Consider the following 15,297-nt stretch of genomic DNA (forward strand, 5'->3'; position numbering starts at 1 on the left):
GCCATTTCTTCCTTTCTTTTTGGCAGTGGCACAGCTGCATTAGTTTTCATAATATAAGCTTGACAGTAGGTTGGGCACAGACACGTTTACCACCATGGCATTTCCAGCTCTAAATAGCATGCGGATTAAAGGCGTGTGTTTACTATTAAACTGCTAGCAGCATTAGTGCAGCGAGGCATTTTTCAGCATCCGTTGAAGAACAGATGAATGGCTTGCTGGTGGAATTGTAGCCATAAGTCTGTTGCAAAACCCCAGGCACATCTCCGTTGGTGGTTGGAATTAAACTGCATTGGGACCTACAGGGACGCTCTGTTCTTATGCTGTTCAGGCACATTAATCTGCTGCTTAATGACGTGCTCAGGCAGCATGAGTATGTCTTTAAAAGCCCAAGAGTAGTTAGAAACACAGCATGGTAAGCAAACCCCTTTGCTGTGTCCCACAGCAGGTTGATGCAGCAGGGGAGATGCCCTTCAGCAGCAGTGAAGGTGTTGCTCGCTGGCTGTCACCTGATGAGAACCTGGCCTAGACAGAGCAAAATTGTGGCCAGGCTGTGACAAGTTTTTGTGGACAAGGAATGTCTTACAAGAGGAAACAAGATAAAATTCTGTTCTTATTGACATCTGAGAGTGATTTCAGCAGTACTAGGATTTTGTTCTTCAACTGAAATAGTTTTTGAATACTAGTGAAGATTCCCAGCCACACAGGCAAAAATAAGCCATGCTTACACTAGCTACACAAGATATGATAAAATTAAGCAAGTTTGTGAACAGACCATAATGACTTTTTTAAATGCTAAGTGTAGTGTCCTGGGTTTGAGTGAGTGATGGGGTTTTTGGTAGCAGGGGAGGGGGCTATAGGGGTGGCCCCTGTGAGAAGCTTCTCGAAGCTCCCCCAGCTCCAAGTCAGCTCCACCTCTGCACCAAAACTGAGCCCATCAGCTGCGCCTCTGCGATAACGTATTTAAGAAGGGACGTGGTGACGGGCAGTGGGACTGGTGAGGAGGAGTCGGTGCAGCTGCATGAACACCAAGGTCAGTGGAGGAACGGAGGAAGAAAGGAGGGGGGAGGTGTGCCGGAGCAGAGACCCCCCTATACCCTGTGGGGAGATGGCAGGGCGGCCCCCCGCTGCCACCCATGGAGATCTACGGTGGAGCAGACATTGATTTATGGCCTGTGGCTTCTGCCTGCCTGATCAAGGTGCTGTGCCCAAAGAAGGCCGAGGTCTTGTGGGAAAAGCTAGACTCCACTGCTGTAATTCAGCGCTGGGAGGATTGCAGCATGCGGGGGAGTCCCACGCCGGAGCAGCTCGGGAAGGGCTGCAGCCGTGGGAGAGAATCCAGTCAGAGGAAGTTAGTGACCCATGATGGAGCAGTGTGGGGAACGCTGCGGCCCGTGGGAGGGACTCATGTTGGAGAAAGTTTGTGGAGGACTGTCTGCTGTGAGAGGGGGACCACGATGGAGCAGGAGGAACAAGTTCCAGAAGCTCCCCCCACCGCAGATGGCAGAAGTGGCAGCACTGCCTGCACCCCCCATTCCCTGCCCCTGCGCCACTGGGGGAGGAGGTAGAGATATCAGGAGCAGAGCTGAGCCCGGGAAGAAGGGAGGGGTGGGGGGAAGGTGTTCTCAAGATGTGGCAATGCTTCTCACTGTCCTACTCTGTTATGTGTTGTTAGTGTCTGTAATAAATCCAAGTTCTTTTTTTCTTCCCCTAACAAGTCTGCCTTTTGCCTGTGCCCATAATGGGTGATCTGCCCCTCCCAGTCCTATCTCGAATCCCAAGCCTGGCTCATCTGTCCTTTCTTATCACTGGAAGATAAGGGAGGAGTGAGCGGCTGCATGGTGTTTGGCTGCTGACCAGGCTCAAACCATGACACCTAGTATTTTGACTCTGTACCAAATTTATGAGTGCTGCAGTAATTGATCTCATTAGGTCTCTAGTGTGTTATGCACACGACTGCACTTTCTTGTCTAGAATTATTCCAGTATGTTGAAATCTTCATAAATGCACATATCCAGATACATACACACACATGCTACCCTTTAAAAAAAAAAAACAAAAAAAAAAAAACAAAACAAAAAAAAAAAAAAAAAACCAAAAACAAATCTACCCCTTCAGAATTTTTTTTATCTCCTCCAATAAATTTACACTTCTCAAATTTGAATGATGAAAGCCAGAAGCTTTCATTAAAAAAAAAAATATATATATATAATAATAATTAAAAAAAAAACCAAACAAACAAAAACCAAAAAACAAACAACCAAACAACTTTTTAGAAATCCTTCTGGATGTGATTTGATCAAAAGCAGCTTTGTAGGCTTTTTTTTTCCAGTGAACTTGACATAAGCTCAATTTGATTCTCTTTTCAGCCACAGTAACCTGCTAAGGCAATATGAGTACATTCCTAAAACTGCTGACATGCGGTTCTGTGGTTTGAAATGCACGTTCCTGCTTCTCCTGACAGCCGTGAAGATGGTGAAGCTCCATCAGCTGCGGTTCCCCACCAGGATTCACAGGTTTTTACAGGTCTACTGACTCCCTGTGCTGTAAAAAGCAGCTTTTCCTGTGAGCACAGAAGTCAGTGGACAGGCATGCATGGGCAGTTAGTTAGCAGAGATGATGCTCTGAGATGCTTATTCCCAGGAAAAAAAAAAAAAAAAAAAAAAAGAATTGGGTTGTGTTTTTAATATTAACTAGATACAACTCCGCTGTCATGTGAATTCTGAGGTTAACATCAGAGAAATACAAGACTTAAATCTAGTTGGTTTTCTACTGTCAGTGTACAGACTGAAACTCTTCAGTTAACTCCCTACCTCTTTATATAATGTTGACTTTTTAATGTCAGGAACAGATTTTATCAAATTTTAAAAGGATCCTGTTTACTTATTTTAATGGTTGGGCTAAAATAATTATTTGCAACTAAAGCTAAAAATACCCCAGTCGTTTTTTTACCGAAAAAAGTTTTCATTCTTTTTCTGTTACGATGACTTCAATTAACTACTTAAACTAAAGACAGTTTAAATTAATACCTTGGGCAGTCATCTTCTGAAGGGAGTTCTGTTGTATTTTAAGCACAGTCCCTTGTAATCTCAGAACCAACAAGGCGTGGTTGGCCCTGAATTCTTGCTCTGATGGGGGTTGTATCTCGATGTTTCCTGCAATACATTTCTGCCCCTGTGCCGCGCTCCTCTGTCGTGTGTTTCGTGTGGGCTGCTCTTCCCAGAACAACTCGTCCCTCTGTGACACTCCTGTCACTTGTCCCTGGTTTGATGCATTTTCCATCAGGCACGGGGGCTTTTAAAAGAGGTTAAATTTCTCTGTATATCGAACTACCTGTGTGCAAGTGTGATTTCACATTTGAAGGGTTTTAACGTTGTCATAACAATGCATGAAGAGGCTAATTTTCTTACCATTACTGATTTATATATATATATATATATTCATAGTTGTGGAAGCTTGAACTCACTGAAAACCAAATAAAGGCAAATTGGCCAGGGGCTAATGCCCTTTGTCCAGTCCTTTTCAAGTCACACCTTCCATTAACGCAGGTAACTTTCCTGAATCTCTCTAGACAAGCTGTTAAAACTTTTCTCGGGCAGAGCAGGCAGTAAATGCTGCAGTGTAGCTCACTGTGCCCCACCTTCCCCGTGGAGAAATATCCGGAAATCAACTGAACGCGTTTCATCTGGTTTTATTAGCTTGTGCGAGGAGGGTGTGGAGGGAAAAGCTGCTGTACCTGGCTGGGCGTCGCTTCTAGTTCTGACAATCGCCAGCCTGTGCCCCTAAGAAATAAAAGGTGAATTTGTCGCGAGTTGAAGAGGGGAGCAGCATGGCTCTGTGCTCTCCAGCGGCACTGCCCCTGGGTGTGTTCCCGGAGCATTTGCAGACCGAGTGTTAGATTTTTGAAGAGGACCTGTAGCTGGCGGGCAAAACCCACGTGGGGGTCAATAGGTGGTCCTGTTGCCTCCGTGGTGGGTACGGCGCCGAGCCGGGAGGAGGGAGAACATCAGAGCCTTGGCACCTCCTTCGTGTCCTTGCAGTCTTGCACGTATACGTGTGCGTGTGCGTGTAGGTAAAGCAAAGCAAGGGGAACCCTGTGGAACTCGCCCCTGCCTGGGGGCCGGGCTGCAATGCCCCCACGCAGGGCAAGGGGCTCTGCCAGTGGCAGCTCTGCCGTCCGCTCCATCCCGTGCCATATGTACCACCTTCTACCAAGACAAAGCTTTTATTGACAGACTCCAGCGCTGGATTTAGGGAGGTTTTTATTTAAAGCAAAACATTTGTGCTTCATGTTTTTAGAAATCAATACAAGAAGAGTTTAGACTTTTTCCTTTGCTTAGCCTACATCCTCCAGCTAGGCCACTGTTTGTGTATCCCGTTAATTGCAATTACTTACACTGTAGCTGTGAATGACCGGAGACAGGAGCCTAGGCTTGGTTTAGTGAATTTTAGTATTGGAGCGTGCCGAACTGGCTGAGCCCCCGCAGCGGAGCTGTTCCAGCGAGGATCTGGATGAACCCCGAGGGCGAGCGGGAGCTTCAGCCTCCAGCAAGTCCACGTCCTCCCGGTGAGGCTGCTGGTGACGGCGCTGGTGGGTTCGTGCTGTGGGTACATCAGCTGGGAGCATCATCAGAGACCACAGAGCAGCATTCCACGCAACCCACTACTAACCATCACTGCCAGCACAGGCTGGCCCAAGGATGAGCCCTGGTGGTACGGGAGGCTCCGAGCCACCGAGCCTGGCACGAGCTGACCCATGGGCTGGGCTTTAGCCGTCCGCTCCTTACGCGTGGTCAGTCACTTGGCTGGTGGCCGCGTTGCTGCCGAGCCCTTTCCAGGCGCGGAAGCTGAAGAAGGTGCTCGCCCCGTAGGCGATCATCGCGAGGCAGGCGAAGAACTGGAAGAGGAGCGCACCCCGGGCGTGAGGGCGGGTGGCCGCCCCAGCCCACGGCCCTCGCCCGCCCGCCGCTACTTACGGACGCCGCGGCTCTCCGGTTGTAATCCCACTGCCGCCAGGATGTGGGCTGGACGGCCGCCGCGCACGTTACGAAGGCAGTGAGGTACAGGATGGTTGCTGTAGCGTTGAAGATCATCAGCTGGGGGGGGGAGGCAAAGAGGGGGGGTCGTGAGGTCTGGGCTCAGACCCCGTGCACGCTGGGATGAGCAAAAGGCTCAGTTTCACGTTCCTCCCTCTTCCCCAGGGGAAGCAGAGGGAAAGGGTCCAGCCCCTCACCCTGGGAACACACCTCAGGCTAGCATCTCATTAAATGCACCCCAGGTTGCCCTGAGGGGTTCAGGTCGATGCCACGACTGCAGCAGTGATGCGGTGGCTGTGTAACTTTCTGGATTAATACAGGGCTCCCCGTTCTGAAAATTTTCTAAGCAATTGAGGGGCCAAATGAATGTCATTGTGCAAAAGTGCCGGGGACTTGGTTCCATCAGCCCAGGGAAGTCTGAAGCCCTGGTCCTCCCAGAGCACCTCCCTGGGATGTTTCCCACTTGGGACCCCAGCTTGCTCCCTCTCGGCTACGTACCACAAGGGACCAGGGTATCACATAGAACTTCAGCTGAAGCTGCAGGAGGTAAGTCACGAAGAAAAGGACCGTTACTATCCAGAAGAAGATGGACACAAACATCACCCAGCCGTATGCCGCGTGGAGGTGGTACGTTGTGTCGGCGATGAGAGCCCACACCAGTAAGCCGAGCACCTGTGGGGTGAAACAGGGAAAGGGTTTGGGGGGTGGTTCCTGCAGGTGGAGAGCAGAGCCCGGGCTCGCCGGCACTTGCGGCAGTTGGGTGACCGTGGCTCCAGCAAAGCAGGGACACACGAGAGCTGCAGAGCAGGGCAGGACCCTGGGGACATCTCAGGACGGGGAGCCCACCTAGGACCCTCCTTGCTCAGGGATGGGCTTGTCTGCCCAGTACTGCTACTCCAGGAGCTGGTACGGGGATGTCCTGCAGGGCAGGATGGTGAAACCTGGGCGTCCTCACCACCAAAGGTCCCTTCTCAAGCAAGGACCCCGTGCCTAGGGCCAGTCTGTGCAGGTGCTGGCTCAGGGGGCAGGATGAGAGCTGGATGTGTGGGGGCTCCTGGGGCCCCAGCTCAGCTTTGACCTCCCCCAGGTGCAGCTTCTCAGCTTCTCTCCGCTGTTTGGTCAGGTCTGGTCTGATTTATACCTCCTGTATGTACAGCTCCCTGGGCTCACCTTTCACCGGTCAGCAGGCTTAGCTGCATAGCAATTGCAGCATCGTGTGCCCGCAGACTGGTCCACAAAAAAACCCAGGTAGGTGAGTCTGTTTCTGTGTCTGCCCAAGGAAAATTAAGCAGAGCCAGGGCAGAGCTGTTTTCTCCCCTCCCTGCAGCCCCCAGCAGAGCCCACAAGGCAGCGGCAGTGGCAGGCAGCAGGTCTCTGCTCTTGGCTCCCTGGCAGGCAGGGATGGAAGAGCCCAGCCCAGGTGGTGTTTCATTTATTCTTACTTTTTTTCTTTCCCCTCCCCGTACTATGTCCACCCCTGATCTTTGGACTCTGGAGATGTTACCTGCTTCGCCCACAGCAATGGGGCTAGGGAGCTGCCGCCTTCTCCCCCATCCCCTCCCTCGGGAACTCCCTGGGGCAGCAAGTTTGTGGGTATTTTTTATTTAGAAAGACCCAAACCCATGATGGAGCAAGCAGAGGCTGAGATACCAGCACATGGCGATGGGGCCTGGGAAAAAAAAAAAAAATATGGCTGTTGCAAAGCATATGGTGCTTTCTGGGATTTGCACTGTTTGTTCTGCAGCCTCAACCACAGCCTGTGCACCAGGACGGAGAGCCGGGGCTCCGGCAGCTGCCAGGGTGCTGGTGGGCTCTGCTTCACCGCCCTTCATCACCTCCTGGCTGCACCAGAGCAAAATAGGGAGCCGGGGGAGCAAGGAAGCTCCAGCCCTGCACACTTTGGATTGCCCAGCATGACCGAACAACCTGAGGAGATGCCCATGGCAAGGCTGGGGGGAGAACTTGCCCCAGATGCAGCCGTGATGTATTTTGGTTCCCAGCTGGGGTTGGGATCTCTTTGGGCAGAGCCAGGTGAAGCCGCCTGCACCACCCGGCTCCTGCATTCACCTCTGCTTTGGCAGGGGAACCGTGGAGTCATCTCCCACCGGTGGGGAGGAGAAGGGCTCTTTGGAAAGCCTCTCTGCCCCTGCGTAACCTGCATTGCTTATTGTCACGGAAGAAACACAACGGCCTTTGTCCTGCTCAAGTACAACGCCCTGGTGCTTGGCTGCCCCAACAATGCCTCCTTGTCTGTCACATCGATTTCTAACACTCGTGATCGCAAAATATGCATTGGGGAGAAACATGGGTAGGAAAAAGTCAGCGTGCTCCCCGAGTGGGAAGGCGGCATGTGCGAGCTGCCCTGCTCCAGCTGCTGCGGGGAGGAAAGCAGGAGCCCTTAGGGGAGAGGTTTGCGGAGCAGTGGGGCTCGGTGGCTGGGCAAGCGTGTTTAACGGCGTGGCCTCAGCAACAGGCTGGAAAGGGGGAACCGGGTACGGGGTTGAAGGATCCCTCCTGTTGATCTTGGTTCCGTCTCTCTTGATGCTCCCGCAGGCCACCCCCCTGGCAGCATCCTTCCCCGACCCTTCCCGGAGCATTTGTTCCTGGATCACAACCCCTTCAGCCATGCCCGGGGGTCCAAATCTGAAGCGGGGAGCAAGGTCTATGCCAGCGGCTCCACAGCGGCTGCTCCGGGCAGGTCCCTCTGCTCCCCCCCCTCCAACGCTGCCCTGGGGAGAGGGGCTCCCCACTGCAGTGGGGCAGCGCCGCGGGCAAACACCGGGGCAGGGCACAAGTGGCTGAACTGCCACCCCTACACGCCACAGATTGCACTCGAGGGCTCGGGTACCAGGGGAGAGCAGCAGCAGGAGTTTATTCTGTGGTTGCTTCCGATGCTGAAGCAACAGAAAAGCGACGCTGCTGCTCGCTTTGGTGACTCAAAGATCCTTCTGAGAGCGGCCGCTGAAGCCTGGCCGCTGAGGAGGACAACCTGGAGTGCCCAGGGAGTGCGAGAGCATCCCCCCGGAGCAACCCCAACACACCTCGGTGGTCACCGCGCTCCATCCAGCCCCGCCCGCCGGACCCCCCCGGCTTGTGCCCTGCGGGGCTGCCCAGGCGGGTCAGCCCGTGCCCGGGGCTGGGAGCTGCCGGGCGTCCACCCGAGTTACAACCGCCAAAAGGCGTGAGGACGAGAAACCGAACCCCCCCCCCGCCTCTCGGTGCCTCCCCCCCCCCCCCCCTCCCCGTTGCGTACTCACGGCCTGGGCTACCATCAGCCCCCCGAGTGGCGAGCGGAGGAAGGCTCCGTTCAGGGCGGGCAGGGAGGCGGAGGGGGCCGGGGGGACGCTCCGAGTCCTTGAAGCTCCGGGCAGCCCCGCCATGCCCCGGGCACCGGCACCGGCCCCCCCCCCCCCGCCCCTCCCCGGGCGGAGCGCGGGGCCGGCCCCGCCGCCTCCCCCGGGCGTCGCGAGTGGGTCCTCCCCATCCCCACGCACCGGGGGGGCGGGCTGAGCTCTGGGCTCCCCAGTACGGCTCCCTCGTACCGGGGAGCCCAGCACCGCGCCCAGCACCCCAGGGGCGGCCCCAGCACCGCGCCCAGCACCCCAGGGGCGGCCCCAGCACCGCGCCCAGCACCCTTTCTCTTACCCCCCCCCCCCCCCCCCCCGCAGCGCCTTGCCTCGGGCAGCCCCGCACACACGGGCCTGGGCCGCAGCTCCCGCTCACCTGGGTGCCCGCCAGCCCCACAGCCGCCTTTTTGTGGGCCCCAGCGTGTCCCAGTGCCCGGGGTTGTTCCTCTGCAGGGGCAGGACTTTGCGCATCTCCTCGGTGAATCAGAAGCACGGAATAGTTTGGGTCAGAAGGGACCTTTAAAGGTCACCTAGTCCAACCCCCCCTGCAGTGAGCAGGGACATCTTCAACTCGCTCAGGTTGCTCAGAGCCCCGTCCAGCCTGGCCTTGGATGTTTCGAGCGACGGGGCATCCACCACCCCTCTGGGCAGCCTGTGCCAGTGCCTCACAACTTCGGGAGGTTCCTGCTGGCCCATTTCTCCGGCCTCTCCAGGTGCCCCCTGGACGGCAGCACGACCCTCTGGAGATTCAGCCACTCCTCCCACGGGTTGTCACCTGCGGAGCTGCTGAGGGTGCGCCTGGCCCCATCACCCAGATCATTCACCAAGATGTTAAAAACAGGACGGGACCCAGCATTGACCCCTGGGGCACACTGGCCGCTCCCCCCCCCGCCCGGGACCCGGCGCGGCCGCCCCACGGGGTTGGGGCGGGGGGGGGGGGGAGGGGGGGAGGGCAGCGCGTGGAAGGACACGGCGGGCGGCGGCGCAGCCAGCGGGTCAGGATGGCCGAGCGGTCTAAGGCGCTGCGTTCAGGTCGCAGTCTCCCCTGGAGGCGTGGGTTCGAATCCCACTTCTGACAGCTGTACCCTTTTCCTTTTTTTTTTTTTTTTCTTTTCTTGCGCCGGGCGGCGGCGGCTTTTTCTCTTGGAGGAGGCAGGAGGGGGCCGATTGAAATCAAAAAACATGGACCAAAAATAAAAAAAATCCAGGCGCAATTAAAAGCAATTTAACGAGTTAGCTAAGTTAATTAAAGGCGACCGCAAAACGTTTGCGGGTTGTCAGAAGTGGGATTCGAACCCACGCCTCCAGGGGAGACTGCGACCTGAACGCAGCGCCTTAGACCGCTCGGCCATCCTGACAGCGCTGCGCGGCCTCCCCCGCCCCGCGCTACGGCGCGCACAGGCGGCCGCGACCCCGCGGAGGCTCCGGGGCCGCCCCCCCCCCCGGGGCCGCCCCCCCCCCGGGGCTGCGGTCGGGTGTCACAACCCACGCGGGAGGGAAACTCGCCGCGCCCCGGGGAGCGGCACAGCCGCCAGCACTGCTCCCACCCCTGACAGAAACACCCCGGGGCGGGAGCGGAGCCTGGGGGGGGGGGGGGGGGAACCGGGACAACGGCGGGAAGCGTGAGTCTGCGTCCCAGGCCGCGGAGCTTCGGGGGGGCGAGATTTGGAGGGGAAACGCGGCGCCCCTGCACGCGTTGTGGATTCAAAAAGGGACCAGAAGTAGCCACCGGTGTCCCCCCGGCCGTGTGGCAGAGGACGAGTCTTCACCACGTGGGCTGGTGGCAGAGAAGTCCGTGCTTAGGTTTCTCTACCAAAACCCACAAACCCTCTCAGCGCCTCTGGGCTGCTCCCGCTGCTTCGCTGGAGTAAATTTAACACTGGTTTTGTGCAGAATGTGGTGTTACATATTCTGGAGAAGCGAGGACTGCTAGGGGGCTGAAGGATGTGCCAGGACATCTAGCACGTGGGATGGGATGGGATGGGATGCGATGGGATGGGATGGGATGGGATGGGATGGGATGCGATGCGGTGGGATGGGATGCGATGCGATGGGATGGGATGCGATGCGGTGGGATGCGATGGGATGGGATGCAATGGGACAGGAGGGCTCTGTGGTCTCAGTTGCACGTCCCCCCAAGAGCGGCTGCAGCCAAAACCCCTCAGCTGAGCCCCGGGGGTGACACCAGGCCCGGCTCTGGCCGCTGGCTGTGCACTCCCCAGGGGCTTGATTTAAGCCTTCCCCAGAAATGGCTTTTCCTTGAAATGCTTCAGCTGGCAATTAGGAGAAGGAGCTGCACAGAGCCTGCCTGCAGCTTCCAACCTTGCCTGCCCCTGGGTATGACTCAGAGGAGTTTTTCTCGGCTGTCTTTGCATGAGCTGTTGCTATAAAAGCAAGCTGGGAGAGCAGCCAGACAGGCAAAAAGTGGATGGGGGTTGAAAGGGAAGAAGCCACATCCAAAGTGACGTAAACAGTCAGCAGAGAAAGCTATTTCCTTAACTTTTTCGTCAGCTCATTGTCCTGCAGTGAAAGTCCCAGTGGCCTCAGAGCAAAGATGTTTATCTGCATCCACGTGCTGCTCATCAACGAGAAGGAAAAGATAAAGCAGCACTGAAATCATCTGCTCTGCGTGGCCCCTCGAGGTGTGTGTCCAGCTCCTGCACAGGGTCCACAGGAGCCTGGTACCTCCACGGGCTGGGCTTGTCCTGGGAGGTCCCTCTCGTGCCCAGTGGGGGCCTCTGTTTCCCGGACCCACAGGGATGGCAGCGTTTGGGGGCCCCGATCCATCCACATTGGCTTTGAGATACCAGCACCCAGCCAGGGCACTTCCCTGTGGTATGGAAACACTTCAGCAGGGCTTTGCTAATTAACTCCAGGGCGAAAGCAGCAATTTTTAGCGCGGTTGCTTCAGCTGAGGAAGTAATAACTGCCACACGATGGCATTGTCTGCTGCAGCAAGTTGTAGAGGCCCTTCCAGCTCAGGAAACTCCGCAGGAGCCTTCCCCGGGGGGCAGAGCGCAGTGTGAGCCCCTTGGTGCAAGCGGGACCCTTTCAAAGAGCAGGAAAGGCTGCGTGTCCCTTCCCCGTGGCCCCTGTCACCTTTGGGCTGGCAGGGCCAGCGAGGGGCCCTGGCTGCGGGTGGGTTTGTTCTTTACCCACCATCCGGTGAGTTCCCAGGGGGAAGCAGCGCATCCTTTGCTGATGGGGATCTTTCCTCTAGACGGATGCCTGTTGGTGCTGGCCGGGGGGCTCAGGGGGGCCAGCTGCACCGCTGCCCTGCACCCATCCTGGAGACAGCCTTTGATCTAGCACTTGCTGCTGCTCCCCCATCCCCTCCAACTTGGGGGGGGGGGATCCTTGGGGGGGTTTTGCTGCCTGCAGCCAGGCTGCTCCCTCAATTTCACTCTGCTGGGCTGGAGCAGGTGAACCTGGGATGTTGTGGAGGTGCGGGCTGGGGCTGGACGGGGAGGATGCCCGCAGGGAGGTCTCTGGGCTGCAGTCTGGCTCAGCGAGAAGGGGCACTGGCACATCAGCTCTTGCAGCAGACAGTTCGCTTCGTTTCGGCACACAGGTGTGAGCAGGACTGCCTTCAGTCCCACACCCTGGTTTGAGATCACCTCTGTCCTGGGGGAAATTTGTTCCCCAAACAGCATTTTGAATCCCAGATGTGCCTCATCTCTGCCTTCTTCAATTTTCCCCTGCTGCCTCCTCAGGTTGATACAAGGAATCATGGCCCAGGACAAGAATCTCACTTATCCCTAACCCCCCCAGCAACCCCTTTTTTAACTATTCCCAGCCAACACCAAGATGCTAATGGCCAGCATCTGTAGCCTGTTGCTCTGTTAGGAGGTGAGACTGCTGCATTGACCCTAAAAATACACCCCACAGCCACTACAGTTGATTTGGAGCCCAAGGGGAGATCTTGCACTACGTGATGGGGCAGGTGTGATGCTCCCACAAAGAAAGTTTGGGTAAAAACACTCAAAAGTGTGGTTTCCCTGAGATCCAGTTGGTGAGGGAGCAAGTCACTAGTGGGGATTATGGCTGAAATCCAGTAGGAGTGTGGAGGCTCTGGGCAAAAGCAAAGGAGAAAGACACCCTGTTCTTACAACGTGGCGTGCAGAAAAGCTGGGGTGGGAGAGGGAGGGGGTCTGGTGACTCTGTGGTCTCTCAGGTGAGCCAGCAAGGCTTGAAAAGGGTTAAGAGTCTGGGCAGACAAATGTGTGCCTGTTTTTTTTTTTTTCCCTGCCCAGCCCCTGTGTTTATTGTGCTAGGTCATGTAAAGGCTTGCTGCCTGTTGGAAGCCCTGTGGGCTCCCGGGGCTGTCTGCTGCTGCTCGTGTGTGCCCCTGGGCACCGGTGGCAACCTCAGCACCTGCCGGTGGCCGAGGCTTGGCAGGAAGAGCTGCTCGAATGAGCGCGGTGATAGCTCCGGTCTGGAGGGCTGTGATGTCCCATTTCTTTAGGAGACTGGCTGTGATTTGAAAGCTCACGGGGTGCGAGGGCTCAGCTGAGACCAGGGGGTGCCAGTGGCCCCAGCGCAGCCACATCTAGCAGGTCATAGCACTGCATGTGGCAGCTCCTCTTGCCCTTGGGGGCTGGCCTGCGGGTGCCCCCAGCGCCCATGGAGACACCATTGCCCCCGCAGCACTGCTGGAGGGAGGTTTTCTGGGTCTCAACTTCACCCACCGTCCTGGCTTAACAATAAACTTGCGTCAAACTGGTCCCCGCAGATGCTGTTGAAAGGCACACATCCTTCTCCCGCCCTGAGGAGATGGGAAGAGGTGATCCTTTCTGAGAAGGCAGTAAACAGAGCTGCTTCTGGTAAGCTCCTTTCATGGTGACTGGCAGTGTTCATGTGCGAACATGTTGGACGGGGAAGTGGGAAACGGAGCTGTGGAGAGGTGATGGTTGTGCTGGTCCACGCATGCTGTTGGATGGGGCCGAAGGGCTGGGTCTGCGGCAGGTGGGATCTCCCTGCGCCCCTGAGCACGGGGCTAGGGCCAGGACCCAGCCATGCCTGCCAGGAGAAGGACTCCCCCAGGATGGGGGGACTTGCTGGCACAGGCACTTTCTGCTCCTGCTGCCGTGGGAGGTGGGGATGGGGGAGTAACGGGGGCTGCTGCAAAGAGGCACATGCCTTACCTTCTGCTGACGCCAAGGCAGAAGGCACTAGCCTATCCCTGGGCTCTGGCAGAGGTGAAATAGCCGAGCCATGGCACTTGGCTGCTCCCCAGCTTCTGCCTGTCCCTACAGTGGCCCTAGTAGGACCCTCTTCCAAGAAGCAAAGGAGGGGAGACACCCCTGTACCCCCCTGGGGTGAGGCACAGCACAGCCACTCCTATGGCGATGGAGAGCCCGGCAGCAGCTCCTGTGGTGCAACGGAGGTTCCTGTCGTGCCCATCCTGACCAGCCCTGCTGCTGCTCTCCCTTCTCTTCCCTGCAGTGCGTGGTGAGAGACCGCACTTTCAGGGATCATCCGGCTCTCCTGCACCACGCCAGCTCCGTGCAAATGTTGCCTTCAGGGCCTGCAGCTATGCAGAAGGATTGCAACATCAGGATGTCTCTCCAGTTCTGTAGGGCTTCTCAGGACCCAGGGGCCTGATGTGCTCAGACAAACACATTCTGGCAGAGTCCCAGCACACTCTTTCCCCTCATCTGAAAAGCTGCCTTGATTTCATCCGTGCCATCCAGCCACATCTCCCCAGAATAGCCTTCCCCATCCCCTGTCCTAGGGAAGAGCTTGCACCCCATGGCTGCGTTGCTCTTGCAGGGGACAAGTGACTCTTCTCTGTTTACGAAGAGCTTAACTGTGTTGCGGAGTAAAGAGTTACGTGTTTGTTTCTTTTCATGCAATACTTTCAATCAACTTAAATCATGTTCACTGCAGCAACCCTCGCAGCTCGCGGCAGTCTCCATGGGACAGTTGCAGAATGAGTTGTCCTCAGTTCTGGCTGCTCCAGCTGCTGAGGAGGGACACCGATTCCCACTGCAGGCATGCACCTTTCCGTGCAGTGTCCCACTAGGATCAGCCGCCAGCTTGCAGCTCAGGTGTGATGCTGCCAGGGGAAAGAGCCACAACCTGCAGCCCGGCTGGCTTGGGACGCTGACTGGTAGCTGTGGGCTGCCTCACTGTGGAAAAATAGAGCATCAGCATTTTGCACTGTGTGCTGGAGCCCAAATTTGTTCTTATTCACAAGGAAGGAGGAAGCCATTGTATTCGGAGAAACGAAAGCCTGTGTAACGGTCTCTGCTATTTTTGAAACCATTTGCTACGTAAAGCAGTTTCTTAAAAACACAAGCACTGGTTATTACTTCCCAAATAGAAGTTGTTCCATCCCCTGTGGAGATGATGGCTGCAGACAGCCCCAGACATCTGCTCTTCATTTCCTGCCTTTTTCTTTAATGTGAGAAAGTTACAAGTCGTGCAGTACCAGACAGATTCTCTGGTTCCCCTGTCATTTAATTCTCTCCCTTATTACACTAATGGCTCAAGAGCTCGACATTAAGCATAGGCTGAGGCCGTCTCCAAAATGAGAGGCCACCTTTGGCTCTAAGGAACCATCTCCTGAGTCTGGCACTGGTTGCCTGGGCCAGGAGAGAGGAGGTTGTTGGGTCAGTTCTGGGCTGCTAGGGGCCGTGCCACATCATTGGATAAACCATTGGCGTTTTTTCAGCTTGAAGTCAGGAAATCCAGTCTTACCCATCGGGGACCGGCTGCACACCCGGGCCTCACCAGTCCCCCCCCCATCCTGGCTCAGAGACCTGCATGTGTACTCCTCAAGGGAAACTGGAGGAGCCCAGTTCTGGTGAGTGTGGAAGCTCTGCCGTGGTGGCGGTGCTTTAGCTCCCTTTAGTCTAATGCTCTTGGGCTGCAGTAAAAGGATATTGTGTCAGAGCAGTGGCTGAGCTGCCAAC

At 56.1% G+C, this 15,297-nt stretch overlaps 1 protein-coding gene and 2 non-coding genes across 3 annotated transcripts; 1 reads left to right on the forward strand and 2 right to left on the reverse strand.

The window, feature by feature from the left end:
* Nucleotides 1-4,242: 4,242 nt before the first annotated feature.
* On the reverse strand, nt 4,243-8,467 carry LOC104366390 (plasmolipin). The gene is made up of 4 exons (XM_042797558.1): nt 8,291-8,467; nt 5,532-5,705; nt 4,974-5,093; nt 4,243-4,894 (listed from the first exon to the last, which is right to left on the reverse strand). Exons 1-4 carry the CDS (start codon nt 8,411-8,413, stop codon nt 4,781-4,783), a joined length of 531 nt encoding a protein of 176 aa, XP_042653492.1. The 5' UTR covers nt 8,414-8,467; the 3' UTR covers nt 4,243-4,780.
* A 908-nt stretch (nt 8,468-9,375) lies between these two features.
* On the forward strand, nt 9,376-9,458 carry TRNAL-CAG. The gene has a single exon. It is a non-coding gene; the product is annotated as a tRNA-Leu (tRNA).
* Nucleotides 9,459-9,655: 197 nt separating this feature from the next.
* On the reverse strand, nt 9,656-9,738 carry TRNAL-CAG. Its single transcript has one exon. It is a non-coding gene; the product is annotated as a tRNA-Leu (tRNA).
* Nucleotides 9,739-15,297: the final 5,559 nt, after the last annotated feature.

The sequence above is a fragment of the Tyto alba genome, unplaced genomic scaffold (genome assembly GCF_018691265.1).
Source record: "Tyto alba isolate M040663 unplaced genomic scaffold, T.alba_DEE_v4.0 Super-Scaffold_26, whole genome shotgun sequence".
In the NCBI taxonomy this organism is placed as follows: domain Eukaryota; kingdom Metazoa; phylum Chordata; class Aves; order Strigiformes; family Tytonidae; genus Tyto; species Tyto alba.

Excerpts from the sequence above, each read along its gene's own strand:
- LOC104366390 (XM_042797558.1), bottom strand. The coding sequence starts at position 8,413 with ATGGCGGGGCTGCCCGGAGCTTCAAGGACTCGGAGCGTCCCCCCGGCC. Across the intron at positions 5,094-5,531 it reads TGATACCCTGGTCCCTTGTG|CTGATGATCTTCAACGCTAC; the intron begins GTACGTAGCCGA and ends TCCCCCCCCCAG. Across the intron at positions 4,895-4,973 it reads ACCGGAGAGCCGCGGCGTCC|TTCTTCGCCTGCCTCGCGAT; the intron begins GTAAGTAGCGGC and ends CTCCTCTTCCAG.